General features: G+C 41.3%; 1 protein-coding gene across 4 annotated transcripts in view; it reads left to right on the plus strand.

Annotated features, from left to right (window-relative positions):
- HSPBAP1 (HSPB1 associated protein 1) overlaps positions 1 to 15683 on the plus strand; it is an 89666-nt gene that overhangs the window by 19962 nt on the left and 54021 nt on the right. For 3 of the 4 annotated variants that reach the window (XM_020805941.3, XM_072985228.2, XM_020805949.3), the window contains exon 2: positions 5472 to 5657. The exons of the other annotated variant lie outside the window; for it this stretch is intronic. In XM_020805941.3, coding sequence (XP_020661600.3) covers positions 5472 to 5657 — 186 coding nt within the window. The remainder of the gene's footprint in view (positions 1 to 5471; positions 5658 to 15683) is intronic. 4 annotated transcript variants of the gene reach the window in all.

Genomic DNA, 15683 nt, shown 5'->3' on the forward strand with positions numbered 1-15683 from the left:
GAAATATCAACAACCTCTGATATGCAGATGATACCACTCTGATGGCAGAAAGTGAGGAGGAATTAAGGAACCTTGTAATGAGGGTGAAAGAGGAGAGTGCAAAAAACGCACTTTTTGATCAACATCAAAAAAACTAAGATCATGACCACTGATCCCATCACCTCCTGGCAAATAGAAGGGGAAGATATGGAGGTAGTGACAGATTTTACTTTCTTGGGTTCCATGATCACTGCAGATGACAACAGCAACCCCGAAATTAAAAGACGCCTGCTTCTTGGGAGGAAAGTGGTGACAAACCTCGACATCACCTTGCCAAAAAAAAGTCCTTTTTCCTGTAGTGATGTATGGAAGTGAGAGCTGGACCATAAAGAAAGATGACCACCAAATAATTGATGCTTTTGAATTGTGGTCCTGGAGGAGACTCTTGAGAGTCCCCTGGACTGCAAGGAGAACAAACCTATCCATTCTAAAGGAAATCAACCCAGAGTGCTCACTGGAAGAACAGATCCTGAAGCTGAGGCTCCAGTACTTTGGCCATCTCATGAGAAGAAAAGACTCTCTGGAAAAGACCCTGATGTTATGAAAGTGTGAAGGCAGGAGGAGAAGGGGATGACAGAGGACGAGATGGTTGGACAGTGTCATTGAAGCTACCAACATGAATTTGACCCCAATCCGGGAGGCAGTGGTAGACAGGAGGGCCTGGCGTACTCTGATCCATGGAGTCACAAAGAGTCGGACACGACTAAACGACTTAATAACAACTACAAGTATGATCTTCTCTGATTTTGGAAGTTTTAAATAATGAAAGTGTGAAGAAGGACTTTTTAAAGGCATTAAACGAGAAAGTGAACCGTCCCCTCTTTCCACTCAGGCTGAAGAGATTGACAGAGAAGAAAGTGCATTATGCACAGGAATTGATAACATGACTCTGGGATCTGTACAAACTGTTGAGAGGGGAGAGAGGAGAGAGAGGGAAGTAGCTCAACCAATGGCAGAAGGTCTGCTGGTAATGGAAGAGTGGGAGTGATATCTTTGAGTTACCGAGAAGCAATGCGAGGAGTTTGAAAAAGGAGATAAATCTCTTTTAGAGCCAGTTCCTTCAGGAATAGAGGTTCAACTAGGGGAACTGAATCCACTAGAATCGACAGTATACATGTATCCTCAGGGGAAGGGTCCTTGGAGGAAGGCGGTGTGCCCAGAACCTATCCCCACTGGAATGAACCCACAAGAAGGAGATTGGGCCAGACATCCCTGTTGTGGGACCATGTGCGCGGTGCGGAGTACCCCTTTGCACAGACCAACCGATCAGGAGAAGTTTGGGATGTCTCAGCATTAAGAGACTGTAATTAATAATGATTCAGAAGTTATGTGGAACGATTTACTGTTGTTCAACAATCCAGTTAGACCACTGAAGTTATAGTTCACCCTTCCCCTCCTCACAATCTAAATGGTTTAGTTAAAGAAAGTCTGTCTCTTGTCATTATTCTAAAAGAAAAAGAGGAACTGCCAGCTTTACAAAAGGAACCCGATCACATGAAGTTATCCAGTTTAATTGCCCTTTTCCTATCTCCTGACCTAATGTTTGCACTTTATTTTTTCTTCTTCCATTCTCTGCCTTTTTTGTACCACTTAATATGATACAGGTCAAACTCTTTTACTCCCTTGTTCCTTGATGGTTTCCTCCAATAAAGATGTTGCAAATCAGTGGGTTTAAAATAACATGCTCTCTCTGTATTCATATAGATAAATAAAATGTATCAATGCATATGTTTATAATATATATGGAACTTTGCAACCTTACTGACTTTTCTCTGAACAAAAGTGGGCGAAAGGATAGCTAAGCACTAATTCACTGGGAATAATTATCATTTACTAAATGTTCTGAAAATCTGAAAGACAAATAAGGCCAGCACAGCTGCCATGTTTTATTACTCTAAAACAAATGTGTGTCAAAAAGTATATTAGGACTGTAATAAATAAAACAGTACTGGGAACTAATGTGTCTGAGCAAGGATATGGGACTTTTTAATAAGTCCTCACAATTTGTTCTCTACTGTTTCCACCCACGTCATCACATTTTAAAAAAAGCACTAGCTGTGAATTTCTGGCCAAGTCTCATCATCACAAATACATGCTTAGTAGCAACTGATCTATCCTAAAAATATAAAAAAAGTTGCCTCTAGTTTCATCGGTGTCTACAGTTGTTCCTCACAGCTGGGAATGCATCCCGTGGTGTTGCTTTGTGTGTGTTTTTTGCTTGTCCCTTCATAACGCACAGATTTCCTTTTGTTAGGATATGAAATAGCATATATCAAGGTACAGAGTTCCTGTGAAACCTTTTCTCTTTTTCCCTCATGCCTTGAAGGAATATACCAGGAGACAAGGCTAAGCTCCGAGTCTTGTTTGTGTCTTCTCAGTCTTGTAAATGTCACACTGTCAAGTGATACCCATGAAAGAAAATCACAAAAAACAACCTGTAGAACCATTGAGTAAAAAGGCCACTGTTTCACACACATACCTGTACATGCATATCCCTATTCACCAAAGCTGAATAAAGAAGAACCTCTGCTGGTACCAGATCTTTGATCCAGGGCTTGACATTGTTATGGTTGAACTCTTAAGATGTTCACTTCAATCAACAAAGAAAAGAAATTATCAATGGTAAAAAAACAGGAAGAAAATGTCACAAAATCAGTTAATTCATTAATGCAATCATTTTTTAAGAAATCGGACAATGACAAATTTATAAAATGGCCAATTTTTAATAATATTGGTCATTAAAAACGATGCCATTGGAATTAAATTAGCAAAATAATGCATTTTAAACTAGTTGAAAAGATACAGATGTTAATGATACAGTGGGGTCTTGACTTAAGAACGGCTCGAGTTAAGAACATTTTGACTTAAGAACCACTCTCAGGAAAATATTGACTTGACTTACATACTTAGATTTGAGTTAAGAACTGAAAAAAAAACACGTGGGAGGCAGGGAAAGTGCAAAATTTGAACTTTCAGTTAACTGTTGGCCAGTGAAAAGGGCGCCTGTCTGCTTCCTCACTCCTCCCAGCGTTTAGAGAGTGGATTGGGAGACAGTCTTCAGACTGCCTGGTACTGTACTGCCTGGACTGTATTTTCCCTGCCTTCCCTGAACCTTTCTTGACCTAAGAAAAAAAGAAACAAAATATCCCCCTCTAGTGGTCGAAGGCAGAATAGCAGCTTCCCATTAGTTTCTATGGACGGAAAAGAGCAGATACGGATCAAATGGTTTTCAATGCATTCCTATGGGAAATGCAGATTTGACCTGAGAACTTTTTGACTTGAGAACCGCCTTCCAATACGGATTAAGTTCTCAAGTCAAGATCCCACTGTAATAGGTTTTAATGAATTATTTAGAAACTTTTATATGATCTTAAATATGTATATGCTTACAAACTATCTTTATATCTAGAAGACAGAGTCTTTACTAATAATATACGTAGGCTGCAGCCTTGTACAAGACCTGTCAGGGTATAAACTCCATTGGGCTACTATCATTCACTTCTGTGTAGACATTTCTAGAAATTGTGTGTTATTGAATCGGAATTGACTTATATCAACCCTAATAAGGCTTTGAAGCTAAAGTGAGATATTTAAGGACTTGTTTTACCAGTTCCATAGAATTCCATGACCAAGTGGGAATTCAACCCCAGTCTCTTGTCTGTCACTATCTGCTACACCACATTGGGTTTCACAGTTGAAAAAACTTTATTTTCTAGCTGATTGTGTTTGAGCATAACTTGAAGGGCTGGTTTTATTGGCCAGAATCCTTTTGGTGTTCACCTAAGGTTTGCATAGCTTGCTGTGGCTGATTGCAATTAATAGAAATGCATATCTTGGTTGCATGCCTGCTTAGATGCCTGACTACATTGCTGAAGTGCCCTCAAGCACGTTACCAGTTAGCCACTGTTAACAGTGTTGTCTTGCACAAACTTTACATGATTCTGGTCAATGTTTAAGAAACTAAAGATTGTTTGAAAGATTGCCTACTCACATGTGATTCTGTCTGCAATGGATTATCCATCAATGATCTGTCTTGATGTTTTTAAACTATTCTTAGTCTTCTGATGATTCCAGCCCTACTGTTTCCTTCTTTTGCTTTGATATATACTTACGTTCCTTTCCTTCAATCTGATAGTTGTTTGTTGACTACACATGCAGGAGCTACCTTTCCTTGAAATATCTGATGAATTTGCAGTATTTTGACAAAATAAATAAACATACGAATAAAGCTACATCCATGTAACACCTTTAAAATAGGAAGGGGAGGGGGATTGTTCTGTAGGTTTTTCATCTAGAATAACTCTCTCTCCCGCCCCCACTTTTTTTACGTAGTAGCCGTAGATGTCTGTTTCACTATGTGTGGAAAATAAATAAGGACAAAAGAGTTGAGGGACCTTAAAGATTGACAGATCATTAGTCTTGAAGGTGCCATTGCTTTTTTTTTTAGTGATGTAGGGAGGAATTTATTTATTGTTTATTTAATTAAAACATTCCTATCCCACCTTTCTCCTTAAAAAGGACCCAGGAAAGGTGAAGAAAACAGGACAAGTTTCCATATCATTCTAAAAATTCCTATTTGTAAAACATTTTGAGCTGAGGTGATGAATCAATGTTGGGGAGATGTGTTTTTTGTTTCTGTTTTTGTTTTACAATCCTCTGCATGTGGTCTGCTATCTTTTATTCTGTGCAACTGTTACATTTGTTATATTAAAAAAAACCAGTTCCTTCCTATTAACATGTCCCTTAAGGGCAGTTGTTGTAAACCTGCAGTTTATCCAAGGCTGCCAACATTTCAGGTTGACAGTTTCAGTGGGCCTATAAATCTCAGGGCTAAACTGAAATCTGGAATTAGCATAGTCCTTGGCATGGCCCTCTTCTCTTTTTCTTCTTCTTTTAAACGTCATGCTAAAAAAGAGTATTTTTCTTTTTAAAAAGCTATCTTATCTTATTAGCTAAAATTAGTGTAATTAGATAAAATTAGTCACATGGCGACTTTCTGACACCCTTTACCTTTTTTGTTTGTTTGTTTAAAGGAAGTGTTTGTCTGAATGGGGGGGGGGATTCCCGCTCTGGAGTAAAATTACATTTGTCACAAAATGTGTCCTTTTAACACTTGTCAATTAGGAGACGTGTGATTAATGTCAGGCTAATTATAAAGCACTCGGGCTATGCTGCACATTAGGAAATCATAAATATTTACCAAGATATTTATATTCTAGATGTTAAAGCACCACTTTAAATTCCTATTTAGTATAAAAATGACCCTGGGAGAATTGCAACAAAAATTTGATGACACAAAATGTTTGAAGTGCATTGGTAGTGGGGAATCAATCAAGAGAGTTTAGTCATTTTTGTTTTCAGTCCCACAGGAGATGGCAGATAACTATTCATATGCAATTGATCCTTTCATCAAAATCTCTTTCATGTTGTAGGTAGCAAAATCAAACCTTTTACACCAGAAGAAGCAAACGAAATCTTGATGTCCCTGAAGACGCCTGCAATCTTCTGCAACATGGCTTCTGACTGGCCAGGACTTCAGTGGAACGCATCCTACCTTGCTAAGCTATTGGGTGGAAAGAAAATACTTTTTAGAATAGGAAAGGAGGACGTGAACAAAGGTAGAGAAAGATTAAATAAAACATATAATTTTGTTTGTAATTTATCCTTGCATAGATATTTTCTTATTTTTTAAAACATTTGCCCCATCCTTCAGTCCATGAGAACATCTGTGAGATAACTTACAGTCATATCAGTCTTCCTAAACATGAAAAAATAAAATTTGGTTTTAAAATGAAATGAAATAATTCATCAGGCATAGTACCAGCATAGTTCCCAAAAGTGGCTTTTGCTACTGTTTAAGGAAAAAGTCTAAGCACTCAGTTCATCCCAAAGGAATTCTGCTGGAAAATGGCTATGTCTAGTTCTGTAATGGTAGAAGAAGGCAGACTTGAAATATTCCTAGGCAGAATCCCCCAAAATGGGTGCCACCACCAAAAAGAAAGCCCTTCTCTTGAAACCCCAGTTTTAAGTTCAGATTGGTAGTGGAACATAGGACAAGATCTTTTAATGATGATGTAAACTTTGAAGGTTGAAAACATATACATTATGTCTAGAAACCAGCAGATAGTTATTGGTTCTTTCAACCAAGTCATGATGTATTTTCTTTAGCATAGACTTACCAACCAACTGGCTTTCTGAATCATATGACATTGCTGGATGTTGGTGTGTGGTATACTGTATGTGGATATATCATTATTGTATTATGCAGTTCATTGTAGACCCAAAAGGCATTTTCTTTGCATGGACACTGCAAAAAGTGATGGCTTGTACATATTCTGTAAAACGTACAGTAATATGACTGTGTATGTAATTATACAGTAGATCTAGAAGCACAAGTAAGTGTCTCTGGGAACAAATGCTGCGGCTTCATGCTGAAGACGTCTGTGCTAACCCTGGTATTGTTCAGAACAGTTGTCAGTCATTTTGGAAGCTCTCTGTAGTATCTCATGAACATTGGTAAATGGCAGACATAGTAGATATTGGGAGCTCACATGACTCACTAACATTAACGCAATTTCATTTTCAGAGCCGTCACATGGTTTCTCCTACGGGGAGCAGGATACCATATCCTGTTTACCAGAGTTTGCTGCAACTGCTCTTAATAGTCACACATCTATTTGTTGGTTATGTGCAGAGCTTGGTGTGCAAGACAGCCCAGATTTGCCCTGTAGCACTGGAGAATCCCACAGCAGTAACTTTCCTAGCCTTGATTGTGTGGCAGCTGAGCCAGGAAGCCTCTGGACGCCAGGTGCCTCAGGGTTTTGTTGTGGGGCCAAGCATATTTAAGCAGACTACAGCGCAATGAAGATAAATTGAATAACTGGGGAGTGTTATGTTCCAGAGTACATAAAACCTATTGAGATATAAACATTTTGCTTTACTTCTGTAAAATTATTTGAAATTATTTCACAAAAGATGCAGTGGAATTTGTGTTCAGGGACCATTTGCATCAGCAATGTAAATGCCATCGCTACTGTGCCATAACACATATTGTTTTCCCCTCCCCCAGCTTCTATACTCTCACCACAGCTTTGGGGAATGCTGCAGTATTGTGGCTACATAAAAAAAGGGCAATATCGAGCTGAAGCATCCCTTGCCCATTCTCTTTGAGAGGTTTTGATACAGATCCAGTGTTTTGTTTTGTATTTTGTTTGTTTTGTAGCAGGTAAGAGACTGGACGATAAACTTTGCTTCCACTTTGCTTTCACACAGTGTGTCTGAAGAAGTGGACTTGTCCACGAAGGCTCACATTAAGATATAGCAGTTAGTTTTTTAGGTGTGCCATAACATTTTTGTCTTCTTTTTTTATTATTATTTTTATTGTTTTGTTAATGCCTGGCATATTCTCACAGAGTTTGTAAGCAGGCTTTTTAATTTATTCAGTCCATATCTCACACCTCACATGAATGGTACTCAAAACTGTACTAGTGGTGGCTTAGAAGGTATGAGGATTCAGAATCAAGAGAAAGGCTTTCCTCGACAATCTCAGTGCCTGGGAAGACTCATGTGGGAGACTGTGGTCCTTCCAACCTCTTCCCTTTCTTCTCCTCTGAAGCTCTGTGGCACATAAGAGGGGGCTGCAGGGGGGAAGGGGAATGTGTTCTGACATTGCTGTCCATTCCAATATGTTACTGAATTCTATCTACAGTGGTGCCTCGCACAGCGAGGTTAACCCGTTCCGGATTAATCCTCGCTGTGTAAAACATCGCTGTACGGAAGTAAAAAGGCCATTGAAATGCATTAAACTATGTTTAATGTGTTCCAATCGGCACGTTTACTTACCGTACAGCGATGCCGGCAGCCATTTTCGCGCCCTCCCCTCGCAGAACGAGGGCGCGAAAATGGCTGCGATCAACTGTCTGGCGGGTCCAAAATGGCCGCCGGAACAGCCAAAAGGGGCCGGGCGCAGCGTTTTTGCGCCCTTGGTAAGCAAGGGGAGGGCGTGAAAACGCTGCCGGAAGCCCCGAAATGGCTGCACGCAGCGTTTTCAAGCCCTCCCCTTGCTTACCAAGGGCGTGAAAACACTGCGCCCCGGCCCCTTTCGGCTGTTCCGGCGGCCATTTTGGACCCGCCGGACAGCTGATTGTCGGGTCGCAAAGCGAAGGTCGGTAAGCGAGCAGCTTACCGACCTTCGCGCTGCGATTTCCCGCCTATACGGGCACCGTTTTGCGATTGCATTTGTGATCGCAAAAACGGCCTCGTAGAGCGAATTGATCGCTCTACGAGGCACCCGTTCTGCGAGGCACCACTGTATATCAGTTAATAAATCTGTAGCTCAGGAACCTTTTAGTGCATAAAACAGATATGTTTGATGTATGAAAGGAGACGAAATAATACTGCAAGTGGTAGCTCCAGAATCCTTTAGGTGTCTTTCTTAAAAACTGCAAAAAGAGTTTGACATGATTATCATAGAGAGCTTCAACTGCATTCAGTGTATTTGATAACCCCTATCTGATAACAGCTTTCAGATCACAAGGATGAGTTCAGGTCTGGAAAAAGTTTCAGGCTTAAGGTCAAAGTCTTCCCCTCCCTTATTGCAAAAATCCAGTCTAAAGGGCAATCTGCATTTCTTGAGGTACAATACTATTGTGTGCTAAAACAAGTTGACTGTATCTTACAATCTTCTTCAACTCACCCTGATTATAAAGTAATTGTATGTTTTTTTTCCCAGCAAGAAAATGTTACCCTTGAAAAATGTATAGTTTACAGAAACTGCACAGAGTATTAATATGCTCTTTTTGTGAAGGACACATCTGTCCTCTTGGTTCTTTCTTCTATTCTTAAGAAAACTGATGTTTCCAAGATAACTGCATTTTTTCTGATTTACGTATTCCATTATCATCGGCTGACTGTACTAGTAATAGCTTTTAATTATTCACTCTGCACCTAATGAATAATTTTGCATTTCTTGCTGAATCAGAGATGAATTAATTCAGTCTCTGCTTTGAAGATCATGAAACCAAGCAATACAGCCTTTGCCTATGCCATTAATATTAGAATTTCTCACGTAAGACATCCAAACTGAGAGGTTTAATCTTTCTTAACTTTTCATGTGTTTGCCTTTATTTTCCTGAGAACAAGCAGTGTTGTGGGAGTATTGTTCTTCTCAAAATATTTCAGATACATTAGTTTTCTTCAGTAACAATTCAGCGCCTTTTGTGTAACTTCTCATTTCATGTTTTAGCTGTATGATGTGCTATGTATTCTTGGTTGTACATCAAGGGCAATTGTATAGTGCTATTGAAGAAATGGATGCAACAATTCAAAGTCTAGGTCAAACTGTGTGTGCTCTAGGTCTTACTCTTGTACCTTACCAGATGTACAAAATGTACACTTGGGACAGATGCAAACAGTCAAAAGTTTAGATCAAGGATAGGGAAGCTTTTGGTCCTCTTTGGGATGCACTGTAGCTTCTGGAGGAGATTTTAATATAACTTGAAACTCAGTTCGGAGTGCTGTGTGTGGCTGACCTCCCGCATTCATCTCATGTTCTTCTCCAATAAATATGATAGTGAGCTGGATGGAAAGAACTGCCATCCAAGCTGGTTAATAGGAAATGACAGTGATAGGAGTTTGTTCTTTTGCCTGAAGGAAATTAGAATAAATAAATGAGATTCTGATGGCAGCAATTCCCATGCAGTCGGAGCAATGAGGAATGGATGCCCTCAGAACACTGACTGGCTTGTAAGAATGAAAGGCGTCCATATTTAAGCAGCTGTACATGAGTTGTTTGAATGAAGGATAAATGATTGTTCTGTCATTGCCATTCATGCAGCTCCTTCCAATTTGCTTTTCCCGGTAACAATGGTTTCGGTCCAAGATATGATCCCATACATTTTTTTTCTGGTGGAAAAGTTAGCTCTGATGAGAAATGAAGATCTCCAATTAACCCCAGGAAAAATGTGCCATGATGCTGGGGAAAACACTCCACCCCATCCTCCTTCTGTACACAGTAAAGGGAGGAGTTGTGGGGGGGGAGTTAGTGAAAGAGAGGGTGGAGGAGTTCAATTCATACAAATGTAGGCTTTTTATATACTTCTTAGCTCCTCCTTCCTAGTTCCACATTTCAGATCTCACATACAATCAATGTATATACAAGTGGTGCCTCACTAGATAGTTACCCCGCATGACGTTTTTTTTCGCTAGATATTTTTGCGATCGCTATAGTGATTTGCAAAACAGTGATTCCTGTGGGGGAATTTCTCTGGACAATGTTTAGTCGCTGCTTCTCAAACCGATTTTCGCTGGACGATGATTTTGACAGCTCCCTCCGCGCTCGCAAAACAGGTGTTTTCAGGACCTAAGCTTCACAAGACAGCAGTTTAAACAGCTGATCGGCAGTTCGCAAAGCGGCTCTCCTATGGTCGATCTTCGCTAGACAACGATGATTTTTCCCCATTGGAACGCATTAAACATGTTTCAGTGCATTCCAATGGGGAAATGCTTTTCGCTAGACAATGATTTCGCTAAACAGTAATTTCAGTGGAGCAGATTATCATTGTCTAGTGAGGTACCACTGTATAGTATTGCATTACTGCACTATGCCAACAGAAATAGCAATTAATTCCATCTCTTCACAATTTTCCAAGCACTTAAAGCACTTGGCAGTTTACAATGTAATTGTGCAGGCTACGCATTGCCCCTCCCACCGCAGCAAGCTGGGTACTCAATTTACTAACCTCGTAAGGAGTGAACGCTGAGTGAACTTTGAGCCAGCTACCTGGGATTGAGCCCTGGTCGTGAGAAGAATTTTGGCTACAGTACAGCAATTTAACCACCTGTGCCATGAGGCTTGTTATCTATTTTAGGTCTATTTTTACACTCTTGCTGCAGTGGAGTCCTTAAAACTGTCTACAGCTTTCATACCAAGTGTAACATTTCCTTTATGAAACTTCACAATTCAGAAATTAAAACTGTAAAACAGGTGGCTTCAGAAGGAGAAAGGGGATATGGAGAAGGAAGAAGAGAACAGTTGTAGAGAAACTAGGAGTTTAGACTATTGAAATGTAACAAAATGTGGCCTTCTTATTCCTTCTGACAGCAGGAGCAAACATCCCGCTACTTTTTCTGGCACTTCTCCCTTTTATGAAACTCCACAATCTATGCTACTACTGTATAAGCTTTGATTTTATTATTGGCTTTTTTTGGGGGGGGGGCTAGAGTAGTCCACCGCGACTAGATAGGCGGGATATAAATTAAATAAATAATAATAATAATAATACTGCCCTGTCCGAGTTCATAATAATTTTTCTTACTGGGTAATATTATATTGGGCTTCCTTGATAGTTGTGAGTGATAGTCAGTCCATCTTTCTTTACATGAACTGTTCCTTCACTTCTCCAGCAAAACATTTTGGGTTGGATCCAGAGTTCTTGTGAAGAGGATTTCACTTCTGGAATACTCCTGTGGAGGAAGGGTGTGGCAGGCATTTTCTGATCATTCTCGCCTCCTGCATGCTCTGTAATGTCGAAAAAGCTGTTCTGAATATTTGGGGACTGGTTGGAATTGTGAAAGAAGTGGTGCCAGGCAATACAAGAGTTAAGCAAAGGTAGTCTCCTTCTCTTTCTTCTGGTAAAAAGTGCCACTAAGTCTCAGAATTACAATACAGTGGTGCCTCGCATAGTGATCGCTCCATTTAACGATGAAATCGCATTACGATGGACTAAAGTCCATCGCAAGAGCGATCGCTTTGCGATGGCCCCTATGGGGACAACTCCCTTTGCGATGATCGCGGGGGAGCGCTCCCCCACGATCATGGCAAAGGCCCCGCTGGTCAGCTGTTCCAAAAAAATGGGCTTTGCGCTGCTCGCGGGGAAGCACTTCCTCGGGAGCAGCGCAAAGGCTCGCTTTTTAGAACAGCTGACCGTCGGGCGTTTGGGCTACTAGCAGAGAAGCGCTTCTCCGGGAGCAGCCCAAACTCCCGCCCCTCAGCTGTTCCAAAAGACGGCGATTTGGGCTGCTCCAGGAGAAGGGCTTCTGCCGGTGCAGCCCAATCCCCTGCCTTTTGGAACAGCTGAGGGGCGTGCGTTTGAGCTTCAAACCACCGCCCCTCAGCTGTTCCAAAAGACGGTGGTTTGGGCTGCTCCAGGAGAAGGGCTTCTGCCGGTGCAGCCCAATCCCCTGCCTTTTGGAACAGCTGAGGGGCGGTGGTTTGAAGCTCAAACGCACGCCCCTCATCTGTTCCAAAAGACGGCGGTTTGGGCTGCTCCAGGAGAAGGGCTTCTGCCGGTGCAGCCCAATCCCCTGCCTTTTGGAACAGCTGAGGGGCGGTGGTTTGAAGCCCAGACGCCCGCCCCTCAGCTGTTCCAAAAGGTGTGGGTTTGGGCTGCTCCGGGAGAAGGGCTTCTGCCGGTGCAGCCCAAACCCCTGCCTTTTGGAACAGCTGAGGGGCGGGCGTCTGGGCTTCAAACCACCGCCCCTCAGCTGTTCCAGGGAGTCCCAGCATGGCTGGGATAGGCGGGCGGTGCGGCTCCCGGTGGCGGCGGGGGCAGGGGGATCTGGATGGCTTCCAGGCAAAGCACTGGAATCCATCCGGACCCCCCCACCCTCCCTGCCCCCGCTGCTGCTTGGAGCTGCCCTGCGCCCGGTTTCCCAGCCATGCTCGGACTCCTGGAGTGGGGAATCAGCTGTCTGGCGGTTCCAAAATGGCTGCCGGACACCTGAAATGGCCCCGCGCAGCATTTTCGCGCCCTGCCCTCGCTTACCGAGGGCGCGAAAATGGCTGCCGCTATGGGGAAACATCGCAGAATGGTGAGTTTTGTGCCCATTAGGAACAATGGTTTTTCCCGTTCCGTATAGTGATGTTTCCCCATAACGAAGGTTAATCCGGAACGGATTAACCTCGCTATGCGGGGCACCACTGTATGTGCTACATTGAATAGGTCACCTGTAACTAAAGATTTCTTTTTGGTTGGGAAAAAAGTTGGTATGGTTTTTTTAAAAAGAGGTTGTTTTTTTGTAAAAAATTGGTTTTTATCTTATCTGTTTTTAGAATAACGTTTTTATCTTTCTGTTGCTGTACATTTCTCTGGAAGCCCTCACAGGCTATGGAGTGTTTTGTTTTTTTTTAAACTAATTGAACATGTCAGGACCTAATTTGGATTGGACACTCCTTGGGGAGAGGACAGGCAGCTGTTGTTATTTTTTCCCCTAGTATATCTGTCCCCTTCACTCTCCACTGGGAGATTTTAAAAGGAAAATTACCTATTGCTGCTGTAGGAGGAATATTCTGGATTTAAACCATCTGCCCTCTAAATGTAATTTCTAAAAAGCCTTCTTCAGAGAGCTATTTTGCCCATCATTAAAACTGCCCTTGTCACTGAGAATATTTTAAAGGAAAGGCCTGTTCTTATTTTTGTTCTCTTAACTGCACTTAAATGCTCACAAATAAGAGTTAACCCTTTGGGGAGAGGGGTGGAGACAAAACCAATGCATTCTGAGAAGCTACAAAGTTCCCAAGTATTTCACAGAGGTTTTGTTGAAAATGTTTTCCTGGCTTCTGAAATTTGCTGGGCCTCTTGAACCTCAAAGGGAAGTGGGTTCCTGTTTTTTGAATATGGATTTTATGGTGTAAATGATGGTTTTGGCTACTTGTCTCTGAAGGTTCATGCATCTTTATAGCATAGCAGGATGGCTAGATTAAATAAAGCACCATGTTTCTGTATCCTTAATAGTTACCATATTTTTCCATGTATAAGACTATACTTTTGTCTAAAATCTTTAAACTAAAAATTGAGGGTCGTCTTATACATGGAAGTAAGCTGAGGAGAGAACAAAAACAAGTGGAGGGGAAAGCAGGGCTCAACGCTATCCTGCAGCACTTTGATCCCTTTCCCCCCACCCTTGCTAAGCCCCACTTAGATTTCTTAATTTTGGATTAGAAAAGGGAGGGCATGTCTTATACACAGAAAAATGCAGTACTTAGAAGGAGCTATTTCAGCTGTTGTAACTTTTAATGCATGCCATATCTGCTGGAATTTCCTCTTCCAAACATCTGTCTATTGAAGGTACAGGAAGCCTCTCCCCTTTTTCATCTAGTCACCCTACTGAATAGGCAAGTATGGTCAAGCTGCATGTATTAATGAAATATACAGGAAGGGTGAATGCCCACGCCTCTCACAGAATTGACTGCAGAGTTAATTCACAAAATACAGTGACAACACTTGCATACGTTTGGCCATATTTAAAAGAAACCGCAGCTTTGAGAATAAACTGCTTTCCCAAATGGCTACTTAAAGACCTTTTTTTATGGCATAAAAGGGAAAAGATACTATATAATGGTACTTTTTATATGCTCATCAAGGGAATTACTGCATGCTTCAGTTGTGATTCAGGAAGAGGTAACTGAAATTTTATGTAACCAGCAGTGGATACATTTAGACATTTATGTTAGAGGAATTAACAACACAATCTGTTTTCTAGATAGGATATTATATATGGATGGTCCTCCAATGTTTTCTTGTATTTTATACATCCCCTTAGGGCAACAGGACAAAAGACTCTCTATATACTGCATGCACTTAAATTCCCATATGCTGAAATTCTGACACGTATGATAGTTTACAAGTCCCACACTGTTAAAACTCTGACATGCTCAGTATCTCCATTTGCAAGGTTAATAATGCTGATCGCTGAGATCAACGAAAAGAGAAGCATTTTTCGAAAGATGAGTCTGCTGCTAGTAGTCCAAACTGAGCTTCAGATTATTTATTTAGAAATCCATCACAGAAAACACACTCATTGCCACATCCATATGGTGTGAACTGGACTTCTCTGCTAATACCCAATCTTGCAGAAGCTCCTTGCATTCATTTTCTCTTCCTCTCATCTTTTGTTTGGAGTTACAGACCTGGTCTAACATCACTTGGCAGGGAAGTAAAATTCAACAGAGGTACCAATCCAAATAACCACACAAATTCGGGAAAACTTCATCTTGTTTCTCAACAGCAGCCCCATATGGCAGACAAAGAGAATTTCAAAAGCAGCTTATGACAAGCAAAGTGTCAGATATTCAAAAGGGGGGGAAAGCCAAATACTTTTTGGCATCCTCAAGCAGCTCTCTGGATCCTAGACAGAAGTTGATTTCTTGGAACTACAATACCATAAAATAATGATTTTTAAAAACTGATTGTTTATTCTTTGAGGCTTGGAGTATTGGTCTCTTAGCCACCATAAGGGCTCGTAAAGTCCAGTATCATTGTCCTTTTGTTAAGTTCTGTAGGACAGGAATATAATTATAGAACATGAATATCTAGAAATATGAAAGAGTTCCCCAATACTACATTAATGCAAGTGACAACTTCAGTTCGAAATAAATACATTACAGAACAGGCCAGATCATAAACATCAAGGATGCATTTGAGTGAAATTGCATCAAAGCAGAAAGCCTGTCCAAACCCAGACCTTGACCAGGATCCAGTTCTACAGGATCCCATTGCTTTCATTAAAATCAGTGATTACCCCCCCCCCACATCCTATAACCCTCCATTCCTCACTAAATGTGTTCTGGAACCCTGGCAGGGCAGGTTTCTGACACCACAAAGGGCTACAGAAGCGGAAGGAAGAGAAACAAGTCCCAATTCCAC

The sequence above is a fragment of the Pogona vitticeps genome, chromosome 1 (assembly GCF_051106095.1).
Source record: "Pogona vitticeps strain Pit_001003342236 chromosome 1, PviZW2.1, whole genome shotgun sequence".
NCBI lineage: Eukaryota > Metazoa > Chordata > Lepidosauria > Squamata > Agamidae > Pogona > Pogona vitticeps.